At 37.0% G+C, this 23,054-nt stretch overlaps 1 protein-coding gene, 1 long non-coding RNA gene and 4 pseudogenes across 7 annotated transcripts in view; 1 reads left to right on the plus strand and 5 right to left on the minus strand.

Annotated features, from left to right (window-relative positions):
• LOC138854153 (uncharacterized) overlaps positions 1–23,054 on the minus strand; it is a 139,053-nt gene that overhangs the window by 24,227 nt on the left and 91,772 nt on the right. For 3 of the 6 annotated variants that reach the window (XR_011393379.1, XR_011393380.1, XR_011393381.1), the window contains exons 1-2: positions 7,877–8,398; positions 6,975–7,340 (exon numbers count right to left, since the gene is read on the minus strand). This is a non-coding gene — a long non-coding RNA (uncharacterized lncRNA). Of the gene's footprint in view, positions 1–6,974; positions 7,341–7,876; positions 8,407–23,054 lie in introns of those variants that run through there. The other 3 variants (XR_011393378.1, XR_011393377.1, XR_011393376.1) reach the window with 3 other exon arrangements.
• On the minus strand, positions 10,363–12,242 carry LOC138854152 (NADH-ubiquinone oxidoreductase chain 6-like). The gene has a single exon (XM_070095614.1). It carries the CDS (start codon positions 12,240–12,242, stop codon positions 11,610–11,612), a length of 633 nt encoding a protein of 210 aa, XP_069951715.1. The 3' UTR covers positions 10,363–11,609.
• Positions 12,116–14,010, plus strand: LOC138854123 (NADH-ubiquinone oxidoreductase chain 5-like; annotated as a pseudogene).
• On the minus strand, positions 14,849–15,603 carry LOC138854151 (cytochrome c oxidase subunit 3-like; annotated as a pseudogene).
• Positions 15,603–18,543, minus strand: LOC138854124 (cytochrome c oxidase subunit 2-like; annotated as a pseudogene).
• The window catches only part of LOC128705140 (NADH-ubiquinone oxidoreductase chain 1-like), an 11,273-nt pseudogene continuing 8,286 nt past the window's right edge, over positions 20,068–23,054 (minus strand).

Raw genomic sequence — 23,054 nt, forward strand, 5'->3', positions numbered from 1 at the left:
TCCTTCCTTTTTGAATTCTTTACTACAGACACCCGAGGCCGAAACTACGACGCTAACAACCCCTACTGGAGACGACGGACATGACCTTCCCGATACTCGGAAACGCTACGCTGCTACAACGACTCCAATTCCATCTCCAAGGACTATATGGGGAACAGAACTCCATCAGGCTAAAGAAACGGTTCCAGGTAAACCCTTTACAGATGTTTTTGAAACAGAACAAGAGGAAGTCCTATTGGATGATGAACACGTTCCACCTCAAATCTCTTTAGCCCTTTTGACTACTATTCAATCTAAGGAGAATTTCGAACGTCTAGAACGTATTTTATCGCTTCAAACCTCCTTTGTAGAAGCCCAGAGAAAATTAAAAAGGGAGAATTTTGAACGTGAATCTTTGCTTTATGAACGGGAAGTACTGAGGAAGAAAAGAGAATCGAGTAATATGTATACAATCCCTTCATTTGACCTTAGTAAAGCAGCCTCTTTGATGCCTAAATTTACTGAGGATAATTTAGATTCATTTTTTGAAGCATTCGAAAATCAGGCGAAGGTGATGCAATGGCCTCCTAAATATTGGGCTGCTTTAATACATTCATCTTTAATAGGAAAAGCTCAAACCATAACTGCAAACTTACCTTTTGAACAATATTCTGATTATACTCGGGTAAAAGATTGTCTTTTGAAAGCTTACGATTTATTACCTGTTAGTTACTTGAAGATGTTTAGAACTCTGAAGAAATATCCTCAGCAGTCTTGGGTGGACTTTGCCAGAGAAAAGCTCTCTGCTTTCGAGCATTGGCGTAGGGCCGCGGGAGCCGCCTCAGTCGAGTCACTTTCCCAGCTGATGTTGCATGAAGACCTTTTTAAATATTTTCCAGAGAGGGTTCATACTTATCTTTTGACATTTCCTACTACTAACTTGTTAGATACTGCTGCCCACGCAGATCACTTTGAAATTTCCCATGCTATAACCACAGAAATGTCTAAGACCCCGGAAAAGAAATCTACCTCCCAAGGTTTTAGTTCAAGATTGACTACTAGGAAAGCTCCAGCTGGCGAACCTTTGAAGGTGTTTTCAGAAAAAAACAAGTGACAAACGGCTCTTTCTCCAGGCATTACCCTAAAGATCAATTACCACTGTGCCTTTTTTGTAAAAAGTTAGGTCATAGACAGTTCCAGTGTTGGCATAAACAGCGGGAAGATAAAACCCAACCAAGAGGGAGATATCCTACTCAGGTAATAAATTCCTCTCGGAAGTATGAAACTCTGGATGATGAATCTTTACCTTTCCAGGCCTCGTCTAGCAGACCGTCTAATAGATGACTTTACCACGACAGTGCTTCAGAAGAAAAGGTCCGAGTAGCTATGGAACCCTACTTTTCCCAGGGGAAGTTCGGACTCTGTAAAGAGAGGTTAGTAAACATCACGACCTTTCGAGATACTGGCAGCTATCTCTCTTTATTAAGATCAAACCTGGTAAAGTTACCTACTAGTAATGAACCCCGGCTAGACGTATTATTAGAGGCTTACGGAGGCACAATAATAAAGGTCCCTATTATAAGGATTTATGTAGAACTGCCTGGATATGTAGGCTGGATCAATGTGGGACTTTCAGATAAACCTTTTCCCATTGCCGGCGTGGATCTATTAATCGGGAACGAAATTGATCAATTGGAGATACCCAGAGAGCCTCTGGTTTTAGATAATCCTTGTGATGTAAATTATGCATTAGAAGCCTCTGAGGCAGGGCTAGATTTATTTCCCCTTAATGTGGTCACCAGAGCCATGGCTAAGAACTCTAAAAATGTGGATATTCAACAGCCTTTAGAAATGTCCGATGAATTAGGTTTGAACTTCCTGTTTAGCGAAGCAATTCAGTCGAGACCCACAGGTGACAAAGTTTTACCAGTCCCTGCGGACCTAGCTAGAAAATGTAATAAAGAAGAATTTCTTATAGCTCTAAAGGACGATAAAAGTTTAACCAATAAGGATAAAGAGGAAGGTTACCTTTTAGATGAAGACGGTTTTCTTTGGAAGAGAAATAATGATAATGACTCGAGTTCAAAGGGAAACTTGTTAGTGGTGCCATCGTCCTTACGTAATATGGTATTTGAACTAGCACATGATAATCCACTGGGAGGTCATTTAGGGTCTCGTAAGACAGAGAAAAAGATTAGGAAATATTTTTTTTGGCCTCAGATGAGGACTTATATTGCTGACAAACTACGGAAATGCCACGTTTGTCAAATAATAGGCAAAACGGCGCACAATCCCGCGTCTGCCCCTTTACTTCCAATAAAATGTCCTGAAGAACCTTTTGAAAGATTAGTTATTGATTGTGTAGGACCGTTGCCCCGCACAAAAAGGGGTAACCAGTATATCTTCACTATCATAGATATGGCAACGCGGTATCCTGATGCTATCCCAATGTCCAAAATTAATTCCAGAAATATAGTAAGAGCTTTAATACGCTTCTTTGCTCAAGTAGGCATACCACGTGAAATTCAATCTGACCAAGGTTCTAATTTTACGTCTAAGGTTTTTAAAGAGGCTATGTCTCGATTAGGAGTAAGACAGATCCTCTCTACAGCATATCATCCCCAGTCACAAGGAGTGCTAGAAAGATTCCACCAAACCCTTAAATCTACTTTACGTGCTTACTGTGAGCAATATTCTCGTGAATGGGACGAAGGTTTACCCTTTCTTCTCTTCGCCCTCCGTGAAGCTGAACAAGAAAGTACTAAATACTCTCCATTTGACTTGATTTTTGGACATCAGGTACGAGGACCCCTAGCCATATTACGAGATTCTTGGATAGGGAAGAGAGGACCTCTTCATCCCAGTCCTCTGCTTTGGAAAGAACATCTCTCCAAATTAAAAAGCTTAGCTGCCGTGAATCTGACAGAAGCTCAAGCCAAAATGAAGAAATCTTACGACCAAAAGGCTAAATCTCGTTCATTCTCTCCAAATGAATTAGTGTTAGTTAAAAACTTAATTCCAGGACATTCTTTAAAACCTAGATATTTGGGGCCATATGAAATAGTAGACAAAGAAAATGAGGTGAATTATCTGGTCCGTGAACCAGGACGTCGTAAGAAAATTAAGAGGTATCACATAGATAACTTAAAGAAGTACGAGTCTAGCCTTCTCCCTACTATTATTACCTCTATTCAACCTACATCCACTGAAATAAGGAATGACACTGTAAGGGAAGTAAGAGAATTTAGACTACATAATTCTGAAGTTTTAAAACAACTAGACCATTTCCTGGAAGTTCTTCCTACCTCCCAAAAATCTCAAATAAAAGAGTTAATCACTAAATATAACTCCATCTTCAAAGATATCCCTACTCCTTGTACATTGGGTTTCCACGATATTGAATTGTTAGAAGATAGTCCAATAAAGCAATCCCCTTACCGGGTCTCTCCTGCTAAGCAAGAATTAATTCAGCAAGAAATAAATACATTACTGGAATATAATTTGATAGAACCCAGTTGGACACCTTGGGCCTCTCCCTGTTTATTGGTCCCAAAACCCGATGGTACCGTACGCCTATGCACGGATTATCGTAAAGTAAATTCAGTCACCAAACCAGATGGGTTTCCATTACCCAGGATTGATGATTTAATAGATGCTGTAGCCGGTGCCAACTTTGTGACCAGATTAGACTTACTGAGAGGGTATTACCAGGTGCCGTTAACTCCTAGGGCCCAAGAGATTTCCGGGTTCGTAGTTAAGAACGGACTATTTACGTATAAGGTTATGCCTTTCGGCTTGTGTAACGCCGCCTCCACTTTCCAGAGAATTATGAACATTTTAGTCCAACCCTTAGAAGGTGTAGAGGCATACTTAGACGACCTGGTGGTTTTTAGTGATGATTGGCAGTCTCATTTAGAAAGATTAGAGCAACTACTGAAAGCATTGCAGAAATACAATTTCACTGTAAATTTACAAAAATGTGACTTTGGTAAAGCCCAGATTAAATATCTCGGTTTTAAAATAGGGAAGGGACTAGTAGCCCCCGACCAATTAAAGGTCCAAGCTATTTTAAATTTTCCGACGCCTCAGGACAGGAAAGCCCTCCAACGATTTTTGGGAATGGCTACTTATTACAGGCGTTTTTGCCCAAACTTTGCTCAAGTTGCCTCCCCCCTGACTAGATTGACCAGTCCTAAATATAAATTTAATTGGGACGAGAATTGTGAACAAGCTTTTAAACGTTTAAAACGTTTCCTTTCCTCCGCCCCAGTATTGCGTGCACCCAATTTCCAAATTCCTTTCACCCTCCATGTTGATGCCAGTGATGCAGCAATAGGTGCTGTCTTATTGCAATCCTTCCAAAACAGTAATATTCTACATCCAATATGTTATTTTTCCTATAAATTGAAAGAATATCAAAGATCTTATTCAACCATAGAAAAAGAAGCCCTGGCTTTAGTCTTGTCCTTGGAACACTTTGACGTATACCTCGGTTATACTCCTCATGTGATAAATATTTACTCAGACCATAATCCTCTAACTTTCATAAATTCTATGAAATCAAAAAATGTTAGAATATTACGCTGGGCTTTAAGGATCCAACCTTACCGGATCTCCATTTTTCACATAAAGGGTTCGAGCAACGTTTTAGCCGATGCTCTCTCTCGCTCCTAATATATTGCCTAACTACGGAAATTCTTTGCAGTCTAGCAGTGTTTCTGGTCCAGTTCTAGCAAGTGGATGACTGAGCTTGGAGAGATGTACCTCCATCCCTATACCAGCTGGTTGGCTTCTTCCACACCATCAGCATCTTAAACGCCAAGATATTTGCTTGTGGGCCGGGGTGTCATGCCCCTATGGTTAACCTTTCTTTAATATTACATTGCGGTTATTTCCTTTAATAGCTAAATTGGAAATGAACGTCCTTGTATTATTAAGGCTAATTCTTATTAACAATTATTATAATTTATGTAACATGGCCATAAGTTTAATTGGAGGTATAGTAACCTGCCTGCCGCCCGGTGTGCCGGTGTATGGTTAGCCGTGATGTTCGATGGTTATACCCCCCTTCACCCCCCCCCTTTATGTTCAACTACTCTACTGAGTGTTGGTGAGTCACGTCACGTGACCCACTTGACCTGTATGCTCAAGGTTGAGGGACGAGCAGTGAAGAAGTAGCAGCCAACGAGAACACTCCTGCTCGTCTCTGGTAACTGGCCAAGGTTTATTATCCGGCCTGGACATATTCTGTTTTATTCTGACTGCTTCCAATTGGGAAACAAGACTTTATACATTAAAGTAATCTCTATATATATATGTTATATCTAGGATCTCCTCCTAATCATCTGTTATGAAAGCCTTATATATATTCTGGATAATATAGAACATGCATTCTTAACTTATATACGATAATTCGTATATTATTTCTGGCTTTTGTTGTATTATGAATATACTTAATTAAAATTAGGCATTCTGGAGGATCTCTATTATTACCCTAACCTCTCTGACCAAAGTTGTTATGCTCTAAAAAGAAGGAAATAGTGGTTACAATACTTGGAGTGTAACAAAGCCCCTCGAACACAAAACCTCCTTTACCCCCTCTCTCCAACCATACCATTCCTAGGCCGATCCCTACCCCGCCTTCCCTCCACAACAGATTTATACACTCTTGAAGTCATTCTGTTATGTTCCATTCTCTCTACATGTCCAAACCACCTCAACAACCCTTCCTCAGCCTTCTGGACAACAGTTTTGGCAATCCCGCACCTCCTCCTAACTTCCAAACTACGAATTCTCTGCATTATATTCACACCACACATTGCCCTTAGACATGACATCTCCACTGCCTCCAGCCTTCTCCTCGCTGGAACATTCATCACCCATGCTTCACACTCATATAAGTGTGTTGGTAAAACTATACTCTTATACATTCCACTCTTTGCTTCCAAGGACAAAGTTCTTTGTCTATATTTGTTTATTACTTAACATGAATTAAACATTTTATGGAATAATGTTAAAAAATAACACATAAATAACCATTTAAGTAACATTTATGAAGGGATTCAGGGAAATCGGCAGGCCGGACTTAATTCCTGGAGATGGGAAGTACAGTGCCGCCACTCTGGAGGAGGGGTGTTAATGTTACAGTTTTATAACTGTAGTGTAAGCATGTCTCTGGCAAGACAGTGATGGAGTGAATGTTGATGAAAGTACTCTACTGTACACCTAATATAGCACTGTACACACAATGTACAATTATGTTACAATAAACATTAAAAATTAAGGAATCAGAAGTACAATTTACCAAGTGAATTTTGTCTATTATTTTAAATCTCTTTATATTTAGTGTCCACCAGCACTGTTTAGGCTGACAGTACAGATGCAGAGTGAGTTCTTATTATGGAGTTAATCTTTATCAAGTTATATTCAACCAAGGTTTGTTATGAACCAGGTCTCTTTCTGCCATACTTGTAGGCATTACCTACAATGTGGAAAAAGACATTTATGTACAGTCCATGACACTTGGAAACACACTGGTAATCATTAAGTTTCCCGTAGCTCAATTCGTAGTGCACTCAACTCACACACTGAGGTCCGGGGGTCGATCCCTGGTACAGGTGGAAACATCAGGACATGTTTCCTAAGACACCTGTTGTTCATGTTCACCTAGCAGCAAAATAGGCACCTAGGTATTAGTCAACTGGTGTGGGTCACATCCTGGGACAAAAGTGACTTAATATGCCCAAAATGCTCTGCATAACAAAGGGATTTCTATATACATAGTAGTATGTCAGTGATGTTAGCTATGGTCTGTATGTCTTGTACATGTATTTGTAGAAATAAAGATTATTATTATTATTATTCATTCAACAGGTGTCTATGTATAGTCCATAACACTTGTAGACACACTGGTAATCATTCATTCAACAGCTGTCTTGCAAGTGTACAGACACCACAGTTTAAATGAACCCCTGAACTGCAACATCCCCACTTACTGTCCTGGTAAATATCCCAACCTGGGTCTTAATCCACTACTGTCCCACTCACTGGTTCACTGGAACACACTACTGTCCCACTCACTGGTTCACTGGAACACACTACTGTCCCACTCACTGGTTCACTGGAACACACTACTGTCCCACTCACTGGTTCACTGGAACACACTACTGTCCCACTCACTGGTTCACTGGAACACACTACTGTCCCACTCACTGGTTCACTGGAACACACTACTGTCCCACTCACTGGTTCACTGGAACACACTACTGTCCCACTCACTGGTTCACTGGAACACACTACTGTCCCACTCACTGGTTCACTGGAACACACTACTGTCCCACTCACTGGTTCACTGGAACACACTGCAAGGAAACACAAACTGCTTAATAAAACCTCAGTTTATGCAGTGTTTCACTAACACAAATACTATGACAATGAACAAGATATTACAAGGATCCTAATTGAAATAAGTAATTTTGACTTTTCTGGGTTATCCTGGGTGATTTACACACCTATTACTTGGTATGATAATTGTACTTATGTGTACCTGTACATAAATAAACTTACCTTCTCAATGTTGTGGAAGAAAGTCATAATATTTACAGAATGCTTTTACCTACAAGATCATTCAGCAGTCTTCTCCAAAACAAGGTACCATACATACACTCATTCATATTAACACTCATACCTGTCAATAATAAAGTATATGCACAATAAAACTTCCAACCTTTAAAAATAAAAAAAAACATTTACACTAGCAGGTTCATAATAACAATTACTGTAAATACACAATATATACACCACACAAGTACCTTCTGGTAATTATAAAAATCACATCTTAGGCAAACTGGTCTCAGTGCAGTGGAACAATGTAAATTAGCATTAATAGCCATCTTACTTGAGCTTAATCTGTGTAGGACCATCATGTTTTACAATGGCTTTTAGATGATCCCATGATTCTTTACAGTCAACCTCTATCTTGGCAATGTTATTAGACAGCTCCTCGAAGTCCACCTTCGAGACACGGGTGATCGAGTCAATCTACAGGAAAAAATGCAAGTGGTTAATTTGCACTTGATGTATAAGACAGTGGTTCAGTGGTTCCCAACCTTCTCTGCATCATGACCCACCTTGACACTTCAAAAAATCTCATGTCCCCCTGATATAAAAATAAATTTCAATGTTGAATCCGACACTTCTTTATCTAAAACTCTATTTGTACCTCAGCTATAGCTAGTAAGACTCATTTAATGTTAAACACTTCAGAATCAGGAAAATTGGTTCCTTGACTGAACCATGTAGTGATGGCTGGCAGCCATGCATTATTATGCCCATATAAGGAAGTGTGGACAACACCAAGACTTGCAAGATCAATCTGAGTGAGTGGATAAACTGTGACGGAACATTATTGACTATCACACAGCACTGAAATGTAAACTCGTGGTCAGACCGTGTAATCTCATGCTCAAACAGTCAACAAGGAGAACTGAAGCAAATATACAGTGTTTTAAATGCCAATAAAAGGCAACTAAAATGTCAGGAGCAAGAGGCTAGTGATCCTTTCTCCTGTATATATTACTAAATGTAAAAAGAAGAAAAACTTTTGTTTTTCTCTTTGGGTCACCCTGCATCAATGGGATGCAGCTGGTTTGTTGAAAGAAGAAGAATACAACTACTACTACTAATAATAATAATAACAACAACAATTGCTCTAGAGTAGTTTAAATGTTAGCTACTAAACTTGTACAAAATACGTATGACATTTATACAGCAAAGTGATGTCTCAGCGTCAAGTAACTCAGACTTCATCCTACAGACACCCAGCTTTCACTGTCTCCAAGAATACGTATTTGTACAAATTTGCACTTTATTGTGCATCCCATAGTACAAGATGTCAGTGAAAAGGAAGATCTTGACTTCACCTGAAGGAAGTGCTAAGAACCAAAGGAAGGCTCTTGATCTTGAGGTGAAAATGAAGGTTATAAATGAGTATGAAGCTGGTAAGAAAGTACAAGTGATAGCCGATGACTTAAAGGTGGCGAATTCTACCATTTCCACTATCTTGAAGGATAAAGATAGAGTGAAAGAGGCAGTGAAAGCATTGACAGGATTTCAAGCCATAATAACTAGGCAGCAGAAAGGCCTCATTCAAGAACTGGAGAAATTACTGGTGATGTGGTTTGACTATCAGATACAAAAAAGAATGCCGATGAGCCTTTCAATTATTCAAGCCAAGGCACACAGTATCTTTGAGACTTTGAAGGCAGGTGAAGGTGAGGAATCAACAGAAACATTTACGGCAAGTTATGGATGAATAAAAAGTTTGATTAAATAATGTAGAAGCATGAAAAAGCTACCCAAATTAATAAAAACTGACATATATGGAGAGGCACTGGAGGATGTGTGGGGCTGGGGTATACAAGAGAGTGGAGAAGGCACCAGCAGTCTCAGTAATTCATGCTTCACCATGATGTACAGACATGTAAGCTCAAGGGACTATACAATATTGTATAATTATACTATTACTATCAATAAAGGTTATCTACCTATCACATCCATTCCAGACTAATATTAGGTATAACACAAATAAAGTAGAAGCAGGATAAAGATGCCCAAATTAATAAAAACTGATATTATATAGAGAGGTATTGAAGAGTGGAGGGCAGAGAGGGATAAAAACAAAAAAAAAGTGACCGTGACCATAATAATAAACAGATTGAAAGGAATTTTCCAACAAACATAAAACCGAATGTTTTAATTTTTGGGTGGTGACACTTTTGAAGTGTCGGTACGGGTCATTTATTTATTTATTTATTAATTTGAACATGATACAGTGAAGTACAAAGTTATTACAGTGCAACATGCCAAAGCCCCTTGTATGCAGAGCATTATGAGCAGGCTTAAAATTAACTTAAGATTAACTAAGCAATGATATATTCAGTGGTAAATACATTATTGTAAACAGATAACAATTTAGCGCAAATGAGTATTACAAAGACAGGTCATATGGTCATTTACTGTGTTGCTGAGCATTCTGTAGATTGGAGTACAGTGGACCCCTGGTTAACGATATTTTTTCATTCCAGAAGTATGTTCAGGTGCCAGTACTGACCGAATTTGTTCCCATAAGAAATATTGTGAAGTAAATTAGTCCATTTCAGACCTCCAAACATACATGTACAAACGCACTTACATAAATACACTTACATAATTGGTCGCTTTTTAGGATTAGAGAATAAATTACTTTAGGGATAACAGCGTAATTTTTTTTAAGAGTTCTTATCCACAAAAGAGTTTGCGACCTCGATGTTGAATTAAAAATTTCTTTGTGGTGTAGCAGTTACAGAAGAAGGTCTGTTCGACCTTTAAATTTTTACATGATTTGAGTTCAGACCGGTGAAAGCCAGGTTGGTTTCTATCTTCTAAGGAGTTCAAAGTTATTTTAGTACGAAAGGATTAAATAATTGAAATAGTTTTAATAAAAGTCAGAAAAAAAGTAAATACTTTTTCTTTAACCCTTTCAGGGTCCGTCCCGTAGATCTACGGCTTTACGTTCAGGGTCCAAACCGTAGATCTACGCCATGAGCTCAGCTCACTCTGATAAACTGTGAGTGGTACATTTGGGCCTAGATATGAGAGAATACATCTATGTGGTATGTGTGCACCACATAAAACAGATCCTGCAGCACACTGTGTATAATGAGAGAAAAAAACTTAAATCATGATTTTTCGATTAAAACAGCAACTTTGCAGTGTTTTTTCGTATGTTTTTTATAGTTGTATTTGCGATTTCTTGGTCTCATTTGATAGAATGGAAGACATATTACAGAAATAGAGATGATTTTGATTGGTTTTAGCACTGGAAATGGCTTGAAACTGAGCTCAAAGTAGCGGAAATGTTAAATTTTTGCCGATATTCAAGAGTAAACAAACGACCTCACACGTCTAATACACGTCAGCTGGTGGGTCTAATATACATTCACAAATATGGTGATGATATTTATACAATTATTACAGTATTGCATAACAGTAAATCTTCTATTTTTTGGTGTGAATAAAAATTCATTATGTGAATAAAAAATCAAAATGGAATTTATTTGTAAAGCCTCAAAACATAACTAATGAACAGAGGAAACGTTAGTTTAGTGCCAGGAATATCTACATTGTTTATTCTGGACCCTATTTTGAAATTGGAATATTTTGAACTTTGTGTTAAATTGGCCAAATTAACAATTTCCAATCACTTTATTTTGTAGTTGAAACAGTTGGCTTGGCGATTTCTTGTGCTCAATCGATAGAATAGAAGTAATACTAGTGAAATAGCTAAGAATTTGGTTGATTGGAATAATGTAATTGGCCTAAAATGGGAGTCAAAGTCGGCAAAATCACCGATTCGTAAATGTCGCTGACACATCAAAATTCGCGAGAGCATAATTTCGTCAATTTTCCACCAAATTTCGTACTTTTTGTTTTATTACTTTCACAAAAAGATTCTCTACGATTTCATAAGAAAAAATAACAAATTTTTTTTTTGAAAATTCTTGGACACTGGTGCGTGACTCCAGATTTGGGCCTTGGACCCTGAAAGGGTTAATCTCCAAAATTAATATTTTAAAGTAAACTATTTTCTGTTAGAATTTTGAAGCCCGCAGAGGTCTCGATGAAATATTAATAATATTGACAATAACAATTAAGGTAAGTAACAGATATAAAATTACTAGAGTAGTAAGAGGGAAAGAAGTGAGGGAGTAGATGGAGCTGGTTGATAAGGTGGTTAAATTTGTTTTATTCTCTAAAATTAAGAATAATCTAGATCTGAAAAATTTTGACGGGAGAAGTAAAAGATCTAAAAAGATTAAGGTAAAGGATAGGGGTAAGGATAAGGCGATTAGTAGGCTAGACTTAAAATGAATTTTAAAGGCTTCGTTGGAAGCAAGAGAAGAGACATAGATAAATAAAATTAATATTCCCCCTAAAAAAATTAGAAATAAAATATATGAAAACCAGAAGGAAGGCCTGAATAGGCCTGAAAGTACACAGATAATAATGGTATGTGTAAGAAGGGCAAGTCCTATGGAGAGAGGGTGGGTTAGAGTTGAGAACAGGATAGCTATTCTTAAGGTAAGAGGGAGAGTGAAATATAAAATATTATAACTGATTTTGTATAAAGTTCTAAAAATGAGCTTTATCTTTGGTTTACAAGACCAAAATTTTTTATTTAAACTACTAGAACCTTTCAATTTAAATAGTTTAGAGTAAAACATCGGGTTGTGGTGCCGAAGATATAAGAAAGTTATTTTAAATTATGATGTGGGGTGCTTATGGTCATTTAGTTAGTTTAGTGTTTTTGTTATTTAGGGCGTTGGGTTTTATTTTATTTAGTTTAGTAAGGTTAAGTTCGAGGTCTTCTTATGTAATTGAATGGGAAATTTTTTCTTTAAACTCTTCTTCTGTTGTAGTAACTTTGATTTATGATTGAGTAAGGTTCTTATTTTTGGGGGTAGTTTTATTTATTTCCTCTATGGTAATATACTATAGAGGAGATTATATGAGTGGGGATAAAAGGTACAGGCGATTTATATATTTAGTTTTTGGTTTTGTTCTATCTATAGGAGCTTTGATTATTAGCCCTAATTTAATTAGAATCCTTTTAGGTTGGGACGGGTTAGGACTAATTTCTTATGTATTGGTAATTTATTACCAAAACGAGAAATCAGCGAATGCAGGCATATTAACAGTTTTGTCAAATCGGATTGGAGATGTTGGGATTTTGTTGAGTATTTCTTTACTTTTTATGCTAGGGGGTTGAAATTTTATTTTTTATGAAAGATATTTGAGCGGGAATTTTTTGTTATTAAAAATTTTAGTGTGCGTTGCTGCTATAACTAAGAGAGCTCAAATTCCGTTCTCGGCTTGACTTCCAGCAGCTATAGCTGCTCCTACTCCGGTTTCAGCTTTAGTTCATTCTTCAACATTAGTGACGGCTGGTGTTTATATTTTGATTCGCTTTAGTGGGGCTTTAAGGGGTTCGTGTGTACAAAGAGTTTTGTTGATTGTTTCTTGCCTAACTATATTTATAGCGGGCTTGGGGGCTAATTTTGAGTTTGATTTGAAAAAAATCATTGCTCTATCAACTTTGAGACAATTGGGCGTGATAATGAGAATTTTATCTTTAGGGTTCGCTGATTTAGCTTTTTTTCATTTATTAACTCATGCTTTATTTAAGGCTTTACTGTTTATGTGTGCGGGGATGGTAATTCATAGGATTAAAGAGTACCAAGATATTCGTAACATGGGCAGGTTAGTGATATGTATACCTTTGACTAGGGTTTGCATGAATTTAGCTAACCTAGCTTTATGTGGGATACCCTTCTTGGCTGGATTTTACTCTAAAGATTTAATTTTAGAAGTTGCATTTATAAGGGAAATTAATATTTTTAGATTTTTTTTATATGTCTTAAGCACTGGTTTAACAGTATGTTATACATTTTGATTAATCTATTATAGGATAAGGAGTTTTTCTAATATAAGGTCTGTAATATTTGTTAGGGAAAATCATAGAAAAATGTTGAGGGGAATAATAATATTAGGGGTTGGGGCGGTAACGGGAGGGTGTATTTTAGCTTGAGTGGTATTCCCGGAATCTTATATGATTTGTTTGAGGTTCCCTTTTAAAATTTTAGCTTTATTAGTGAGAGGATTAGGAGCTCTTTTAGGTTATGTGGTTAACATGGTCAGGTCAAGAACTAGGTTAAAGTCTGTTGGGTTTTATTCCTATGTTATGTTTGTAGGATCTATGTGGTTTATGCCGATTTTGTCGACTTTAGGGTGTCCCGCTGATGATTAAGGAGTGGGGAGTCTTTTTTCAAGATTGGAGATAAAGGTTGGTCAGAATATTTTGGGGGTGAGGGAGGATTTGATGGGGTAATAAAAGGTTCTGTTTACTTACAATTAAGACAGGAGAATATGATTATAATTTATATAAAAGGATTCTTTATTTGAATTATTGTTATGTTTTTTATTTTTATTTAATTTACTTATATATTTTAAATTAGAATTTTGCATTGAAGCTGCAAAGGTGGTTATTAACCTATAGGTGATATTTTTAGAAGGAAAATCTTCAGCTTTACATTGAAAATGTAATATGTTTTATACACTATAAAAAAGAGAAGCGAACGGAATTTAACCGCTCGGGAAATAAGTTAGAAGCTTTTTCACTGGCCTAATTCTCTTTGACAGGAAAAAATTCAATTTTATCATTAACAGTAATATGCCTCTGGTTTTGGCTTCTGTCAAAATAAACTAGAGGTTTGGAACCAAAATTTAGGTCGAAACTAAACACAATCTTTCGCTTTCTAATTTGAAAAAGGTTTATAAACACTTTATGAATGCAACTCATATGTCATTATTGACTACATTTCCAGTTAGATCACTCTAAGGCACCTTTATATCACTCATAATAGAGGCCTATGAGAAGGATTAGGAGAAAAAATAGTCCTGTAGATCTTCAAGAGAAAATATCTGTGAAGGGGGAGATATGGGCTAGAGGAAGAATTAATGTGATTTCTACATCAAAAATTAGGAAAATTACAGCAATGAGGAAAAACCGTAGCCTAAAAGGTAGTCGAGCTGAAGTCTTAGGGTCAAATCCACATTCAAATGGGGATATTTTTTCTCGGTCTATAATGGTTTTTTTCGATAGAATTGAGGATAAGGTCATAATTAGAGTTGTAATCGAGAGAGTAAGAAGGACGATCAGGTTGATAGTTAGAATTAATTTTTCTAAACAATTAGACTTTCTAGTTGGAAGCTAGATGTACCATTAATACTAAAAAATTATCTTCCTCACCAGTAAATAAAAACATAAAGGAATAATCAAACTACATCAACGAAATGCCAGTATCAAGCTGCAGCCTCAAATCCAAAGTGGTGATTGTTAGAAAAGTGGCACTTGAAAAGGCGATAAAAACAAACTGTTAAAAATGAAGTCCCGATGATTACGTGAAGACCGTGGAATCCGGTTGCTACGAAGATGGTTGTTCCGTAAATTGAGTCTGCGATAGAGAAAGACGCTTCTAAATATTCGTATGCTTGAAGGGAAGTGAAGTAAACTCCAAGGAGGATAGTTAGTCCTAGACTTTGTATAGCTTCATAATGATGTGAGTTAAGGATTGCGTGATGTGCTCAAGTTACTGTCGCTCCTGATGAAAGTAAAATAGTTGTATTAAGTAGGGGAACTTGGAAAGGATTGAAAGGTTGAATACCTTCAGGTGGTCAAAACATTCCAATTTCAATTGTGGGTGCAAGTCTTCTATGAAAGAAAGCCCAAAAAAATGAGAAGAAAAATAGTACCTCAGAGACGATAAATAAAATTATTCCTCACCGAAGGCCTTTTATGACGGTTTGAGTATGGAGACCCTGATATGTTCCCTCTCGAGTTACATCTCGTCATCATTGAATTATAGTTAAAATAATAGGAATAAATCTAAAAAAGAGAAGATCTGGATTAAATTGATGGAATCATTTAATGAGACCCGATGTTAAAAGTATAGCTCTGATTGATCCGGTCAAGGGTCAAGGTCTCATGTCAACTAAGTGAAAGGCATGGTGTCTGTGTGATGACATTAATTTACTTCACTGGCATAAAGAGTTCTGAGAACTGCAAATACATAGGATTGAATGATTGCAACAGCAGACTCCAATATAAGGAGAAGAATTTGGGCTAAAATAAGAAAAATTAATAATTTGGGGGATAGTGAGGATCCTATCCTTCCGAGTAAAGTTAGAAGGAGATGACCTGAAATTATATTTGCTGCAAGTCGGATTGCCAATGTGCCTGGTCGGATAATATTCCTAATTGTTTCGATGAGAACTATAAAAGGTATAAGCACATTTGGGGTCCCTTGGGGTACTAAGTGGGCAAGCATGTGCTGAGTGTGGTTAAATCATCCAAACAAAATAAAAGCTAATCATAAAGGTAGGGCCAGGGTTAGAGTTATTGCTAGATGTCTGGATCTGGTAAAGATATAAGGAAGGAGGCCTAAAGAGTTATTAAAAAGAATGAAGCTAAATAATGAAACAAATAAAAATGATAAACCTGGGTTAGAGGGTCCTAAAATTGTCTTAAATTCATTATGAAGGGTAGATACAATTTTAAATCATAAATAAAGTCATCAAGATGGCGAAGTTCAGAAAAGAATCGGAACGAATAGGAATCCTAAGAATGTTGATATTCAGTTTAGATTAAGTGAGAGAATACTTGAGGATGGTTCAAAAATGGAAAATAATCTTATCATTTTCAGGATTTTTCTAGAATTGTTGATTTATGGGTGAAAGTTTCTGTTTTAATTGGAAGTTTGTAGAAGAAATTAATGATAAAGAATAAAATATTCCCAAGAGTGAATATTAGAAAAAGATTAAATCAAAGTAAGGCCCTATTTGAGGCATTCAAAAATATCATAAATATGATAACTTTAATCTGACAAACTAATGTTATTTTTTAACTAATTTTAGTCTCTAGAAGTAGGAGAACTACTTTTTTAGGTTTAAAAGACCTAAACTTTTATAAGTTATCTGGAGAGAAAATTAATTATGAATTTCTAGAAATTCAATTCAAGAAAGAGTCTACCGAGATCCTTTCAATTAAAATCGGTATAAACCTGTGGTTAGCTCCACAAATTTCGGAACATTGACCGTAGAATAGGCCTGGTCGATTTACTAGAAACCTAATTTGATTAAGTCGTCCTGGGATGGCGTCGGCTTTTACTCCTAAGGAGGGAATAGTTCAGGAATGGATTATGTCTGCTGCTGAAATAATAAGACGAATTTGAGTATTTAAGGGAATAGGAATTCGGTTATCAACATCTAAAAGTCGTAAATTTGAGTCGATATTATAGGGTGCCATGTAGGAATCAAATTCGACATTTAGAAAGTCCGAATATTCGTAGGATCAGTATCATTGATGCCCGATGGTTTTAATTGTGACTCTCGAGTTATTAGTTTCGTCCAATAAATAGAGTAGCCGCAGGGAAGGCATAGCGATGAAAATTAAGATGATAGCAGGTAAAATAGTTCAGATAATTTAAATTTCTTGGTTTTCAAGTAAAAATCGGTTAATAAGTGAGTTTAGTGTTGAATTAATTAAAATATAACCTACTAATGTAGTGATGAGAATGAGAATAAATATTGTGTGATCGTGGAAGTATGCTAATTGTTCCATAAGTGGAGAAGCGCTGTCTTGGAGTCCTAAACATCCTCATGTTGGCATCTCTAAAAGAAGGTGATTTCTTCCTGGTAGGAGCTTAAATCCTATACATCTATCTGTCATTTTAGATAATTAGAAATTAGAGGAATTTCTGCGTACCTGTGATCAGCAGGAGGGAAAGGGTGCTGTCATTCAATGGATGAGGACAGGAAGGACGGTGAAGTAATATTACGTTTTGATATTAAAGCCTCTCAAACAATAATTATGAACCAGAAAACAGCTACTAATGAAATAAGAGATCCGACTGATGAGACAATACAGTGGACCCCCGCATAGCGAACTTAATCCGTGCAAGAGGGCTGGTCGTTATGCGAAATGTTCGCTATGCGAATTAATTTTCCCCATAAGAAATAATGGAAATAAAATTAATCCGTGCAAGACACCCAAAAGTATGAAAAAAAAATTTTTTTACCACAAAAAAATGTTAATTTTAGCACACACAAACTGAAAAAGGCATGCACAATTACATGACACTTACTTTTATTGAAGATTTGGTGATGATTGATGGGATGGGAGGAGGGGAGAGCATTATCTTCTTACTGTTTAGAAGGGGAATCCCCTTCCATTAGGACTTGAGGTAGCAAGTCCTTTTCTGGGGTTACTTCCCTTCTTCTTTTAATGCCACTAGGACCAGCTTGAGAGTCACTGGACCTCTGTCGCACAACAAATCTGTCCATAGAGCTCTGTACCTCCCGTTCCTTCAAGACTTTCCTAAAATGGGCCATAACATTGTCATTGAAATAGTCACCAGCACGGCTTGCAACAGCTGTGTCAGGGTGATTTTCATCCATAAAGGTTTGCAGTTCAACCCACTGTGCACACATTTCCTTAATTTTTGAAGTAGGCACAATGGATTCCACAACTGGCATAGGCTTCTCAGGGTTAGCCCCAAACCCTTCAAAATCTTTCTTAATTTCCATACTAATTCTCACCCTTTTTACCACAGGGTTGGCACTAGAAGCTTTCTTGGGGCCCATGGTCACTTATTTTCCAGAAACAGCACCGAAAACACTGTAATAATACGAAATATTCCGAGTGTATGCTTGAATGTTACCGCGGAGGCTAGCTGGTAAACAATGGGACGGGCGGCACATGTGAGGCTGGCTGAGGGCCCACATTGGACGCGTCTCGGACGAAGTTCGCTGAGCGGGTTTTTGTCTACTATGCGGGGCAAAATTTCAGCGAACAAAGCGTTCGCTATGCGGATTGTTCGCTGTGCAAGGCGTTCGCTATGCGGGGGTCCACTGTATTTCATGCTGCGTAAGCATCTGGGTAGTCTGAATACCGTCGTGGCATACCATTTAATCCTAGGAAGTGTTGGGGAAAGAAGGTTAAGTTTACTCCTAAAAATATAGTAAAGAAGTGAGGTTTTAATCATGAAGAATTCAGAGAAAATCCAGTGAATAGGGGGAATCAGTGAACAATACCTCCAAAAATTCCAAATACGGCTCCTATAGATAGAACGTAGTGGAAGTGAGCTACAACGTAGTAGGTGTCATGAAGAATGATGTCGATTGAGGAGTTTGCTAAAATTACTCCTGTTAAGCCACCTACTGTAAATAAGAAAATAAAGCCTAAGGTTCATAGGAGGGAAGGCGTGTATGAGAATTGAGAACCTTGAAGAGTTCTTAATCATCTGAAGATCTTAATTCCTGTGGGGATGGCAATAATTATGGTTGCTGATGTAAAATATGCTCGGGTATCAACATCTATACCTACGGTGAACATATGGTGGGCTCACACAAGGAATCCTAGAATTCCAATTGCTGTTATGGCATAAATTATTCCTAGTGTTCCGAATGCTTCTTTTTTGCCTGATTCTTGTGTAACGATGTGTGAAACTATACCGAAAGCCGGGAGAATTAAGATGTAGACTTCAGGGTGCCCAAAAAATCAGAATAAGTGCTGGTAGAGAATAGGGTCCCCTCCGCCAGCAGGGTCAAAGAAAGTGGTGTTTAAATTTCGATCTGTAAGAAGTATAGTAATTGCTCCTGCTAGAACGGGAAGGGATAGAAGTAGAAGTACTGCGGTGATGAAAACGGATCATACAAATAAAGGTATTCGGTCTATGGTTATTCCTCTTGTTCGTATGTTGATTGCTGTAGTTATAAAATTTACAGCCCCTAGAATTGAGGAAACTCCAGCCAAATGAAGGGAGAAGATTCCAAGGTTGACTGATGCCCCTGCATGGGCGATTGATGCTGCTAGAGGGGGGTAAACTGTTCATCCTGTCCCAACACCCCTTTCTACTATTCCCCTTGTAAGGAGAAGAGTGAGAGAAAATGGTAAAAGTCAGAATCTTATATTATTTATTCGAGGGAAGGCTATATCAGGGGCTCCAAGTATAAGGGGAACTAATCAATTTCCAAAACCCCCAATCATGATTGGTATAACTATGAAGAAAATCATCACGAAGGCGTGGGCTGTGACAATTACATTATAAATTTGATCATCTCCAATTAATCTTCCTGGTTGACCAAGTTCGGCTCGAATAATCAGTCTCAGGGAAGTGCCTACTATACCGGTCTCACTTTTTATCCTTTTAACTAGCTTCTATTTTGAACTCTTATCTCCACAATCATTTTATTGACATGGATTGGGGCCCGATCTGTAGAAGATCCTTATATTTTTTCAGGACAAGCTCTAACTGTCATTTACTTTTCTTATTATGTTACTGATCCTTTAATTACCCTTTTAACAGACTTCCTCCTAGAATGGCTATTTAGTTTATTTAAAACAAATGTTTTGAAAGCATTTAAAGGAAGATTTTCCAATATCCGCCAACATATAAATTTAGTTTATACTAAAATTAATTTTACCCTTAAGAAAAAAATTAAAAAATTTAAAGATATAGGAAGAAACCTTTTTCAAGCCATATACATCAATTTATCATATCGCAATCGCGGTAAAGTTCCCCGTACCCAAATAAATGCAAACCTGACCATCACCAATTTTATATAAAATCCTAACCTTAAAACTCTCCCCCCTAAAAATAATAATGTTGATACTCCACTCATAAACAAAATTCTGACATACTCAGCTATAAAAATTAATACAAATCCCCCTCTCCTATACTCAGTATTAAATCCAGAAACCAACTCAGACTCTCCCTCTGCAAAATCAAAAGGAGTGCGATTTATCTCTGCCAAACAAGAACCTAACCAAACTATAGACAATGGAAATGTTAATCAAATAAACCACATTCTTTCTTGATAATATCTTAATTCTATAAACCTAAATCTCCCAACTAAAAACACATAAGATAACAAAATTAAAGCCAACCTTACCTCATACGAAATAGTTTGTGCTACAGCACGAAGACTCCCTAATAAAGAATATTTACAATTTGAAGCTCATCCAGCCCTTAACAAAGGGTAGACCCCTAGTCTCAAACAACATAAAAAAAATAATACACCTGTATCAAAATCCACTAATCCTAAATCATATGGAATAACCCTTCACAAAATTAAAGCAATAAATAAACCGAATACCGGCAATAAATAATAAGGTAAAAAATTAGATATTACCGGTGAATTCTGCTCTTTTATAAACAATTTAACAGCATCTGAAAAAGGCTGAAGTAATCCTAGAACACCTAATTTATTAGGACCCTTACGAATTTGGATATAACCTAAAATCTTACGCTCCAGAAGAGTTACAAATGCCACTCCAACTAATACACAAACTATCAACATTAAGTATCTCACAATTCTAATAATCACAGCACTATTTCCAATACTTTTACCTATAGAGTGTTTTCTATATAATTAAATTCTAAATTTAACGCATATTCTCTGCCAAAGTAAATTTAATTCTAGGCACACCTTCCAGTACACCTACTATGTTACGACTTATTCCACCTTAAACGGAAGTGACGGGCGATATGTACATACTTTAGTTCTCATATCACACTAACTTACTAAATTGTGTATTACAATTAAATCCCCCTTCACAGAAACTATTCTACAGGAAGGCCCCGCTTTACGGCGTTTCACTTTACGGCGTTCCGCTAATACGGACATTTCAAATTATGACCAAAACTCACTATACGGCTCCCCCCACCTGACTTTCTAATACGGTCACCGTGCCCCACCCTGTTTGTTTACATTCTCCATGAGCTCAGTAAGCACTAAGTCTCTCCATTTTGTCTGGAAACTCCAAAATTTCAAATGTTTTTAAAAGTTATTTCATATTTTATATATACTCTGATAATTATACTTATGTATACCTGTACCTAAATAAACTTACATACATCGAGTCATTTAAATGTCGTATATTACGTTAATATACACATTTTCATTAATCCATCCATGATATTTTTTTCAAAATTATATAATAAACACGATGCATAACATATAAATAAGATAAATACACCCCACAGTAGAATAAATAAACATAAATGTGAGATGTGAGCAGACGACTTCCACAAGTGACGCCATAATAACAATACTCACCGAGTCTCATTAAATGTCGTATATTACGGTAATATACACATTTTCATTAATCCATCCATGATATTTTTTTCAAAATTATATAATAAACACGATGCATAACATATAAATAAGATAAATACACCCCACAGTAGAATAAATAAACATAAATGTGAGATGTGAGCAGACGACTTCCACAAGTGACGCCATAATAACAATAGTCACCGAGTCTCATTAAATGTCGTATATTACGGTAATATACACATTTTCATTAATCCATCCATGATATTTTTTTCAAAATTATATAATAAACACGATGCATAACATATAAATAAGATAAATACACCCCACAGTAGAATAAATAAACATAAATGTGAGATGTGAGCAGACGACTTCCACAAGTGACGCCATAATAACAATACTCACCGAGTCTCATTAAATGTCGTATATTACGGTAATATACACATTTTCATTAATCCATCCATGATATTTTTTTCAAAATTATATAATAAACACGATGCATAACATATACAGTGGACCCCCGCATAACGATGGCATCACATAGCGATTATTTCGCATACCGCTTACTTTAATCGCAAAATTTTTGCCGCGCATACCGATTAAAAACCCGCTCACCGATTTTCGTCCGAGACGCGTCTAATGTGCGCCCTCACCCAGCCTCACATGTGCCGCCCGTGCCATTGTTTACCAGGCAGCCTCCGCGCTAACATCCAAGCATACACTCGGAATATTTCGTATTATTACAGTGTTTTCGGTGGTGTTTCTGGAAAATAAGTGACCATGGGCCCCAAGAAAGCTTCTAGTGCCAACCCTACACCAATAAGGGTAAGGATACCCATTGAAATGAAGAAAGAGATCATTGATAAGTATGAAAGTGGAGTGCGTATTGCCGACCTAGTCAAGTTGTACAAGAAACCCCAATCAACCATCGCTACTATTGTGGGCACCAAAAAGACAATCAAGGAAGCTGTTGTTGCCAAAGGTTTAACTGTGTTTTCGAAACAAAGATCGCAAGTGATGGAAGATGTTGAGAGACTCTTATTGGTGTGGATAAATGAAAAACAGCTAGCAGGAGATAGCGTCTCTCAAGCGATCATATGTGAAAAGGCTAGGAAGTTGCATGACGATTTAATTAAAAAAAGGCCTGCAACTAGTGATGATGTGAGTGAATTTAAGGCCAGCAAAGGTTGGTTTGAGAGATTTAAGAAGCGTAGTGGCATCCATAGTGTGATAAGGCATGGTGAGGCTGCCAGTTCGGACCACAAAGCAGCTGAAAAATATGTGCAGGAATTCAAGGAGTATATAGAAACTGAAGGACTGAAACCTGAACAAGTGTTTAATTGTGATGAAACAGGCCTGTT

Source organism: Cherax quadricarinatus, chromosome 50 (assembly GCF_038502225.1).
Source record: "Cherax quadricarinatus isolate ZL_2023a chromosome 50, ASM3850222v1, whole genome shotgun sequence".
NCBI classification, from domain to species: domain Eukaryota; kingdom Metazoa; phylum Arthropoda; class Malacostraca; order Decapoda; family Parastacidae; genus Cherax; species Cherax quadricarinatus.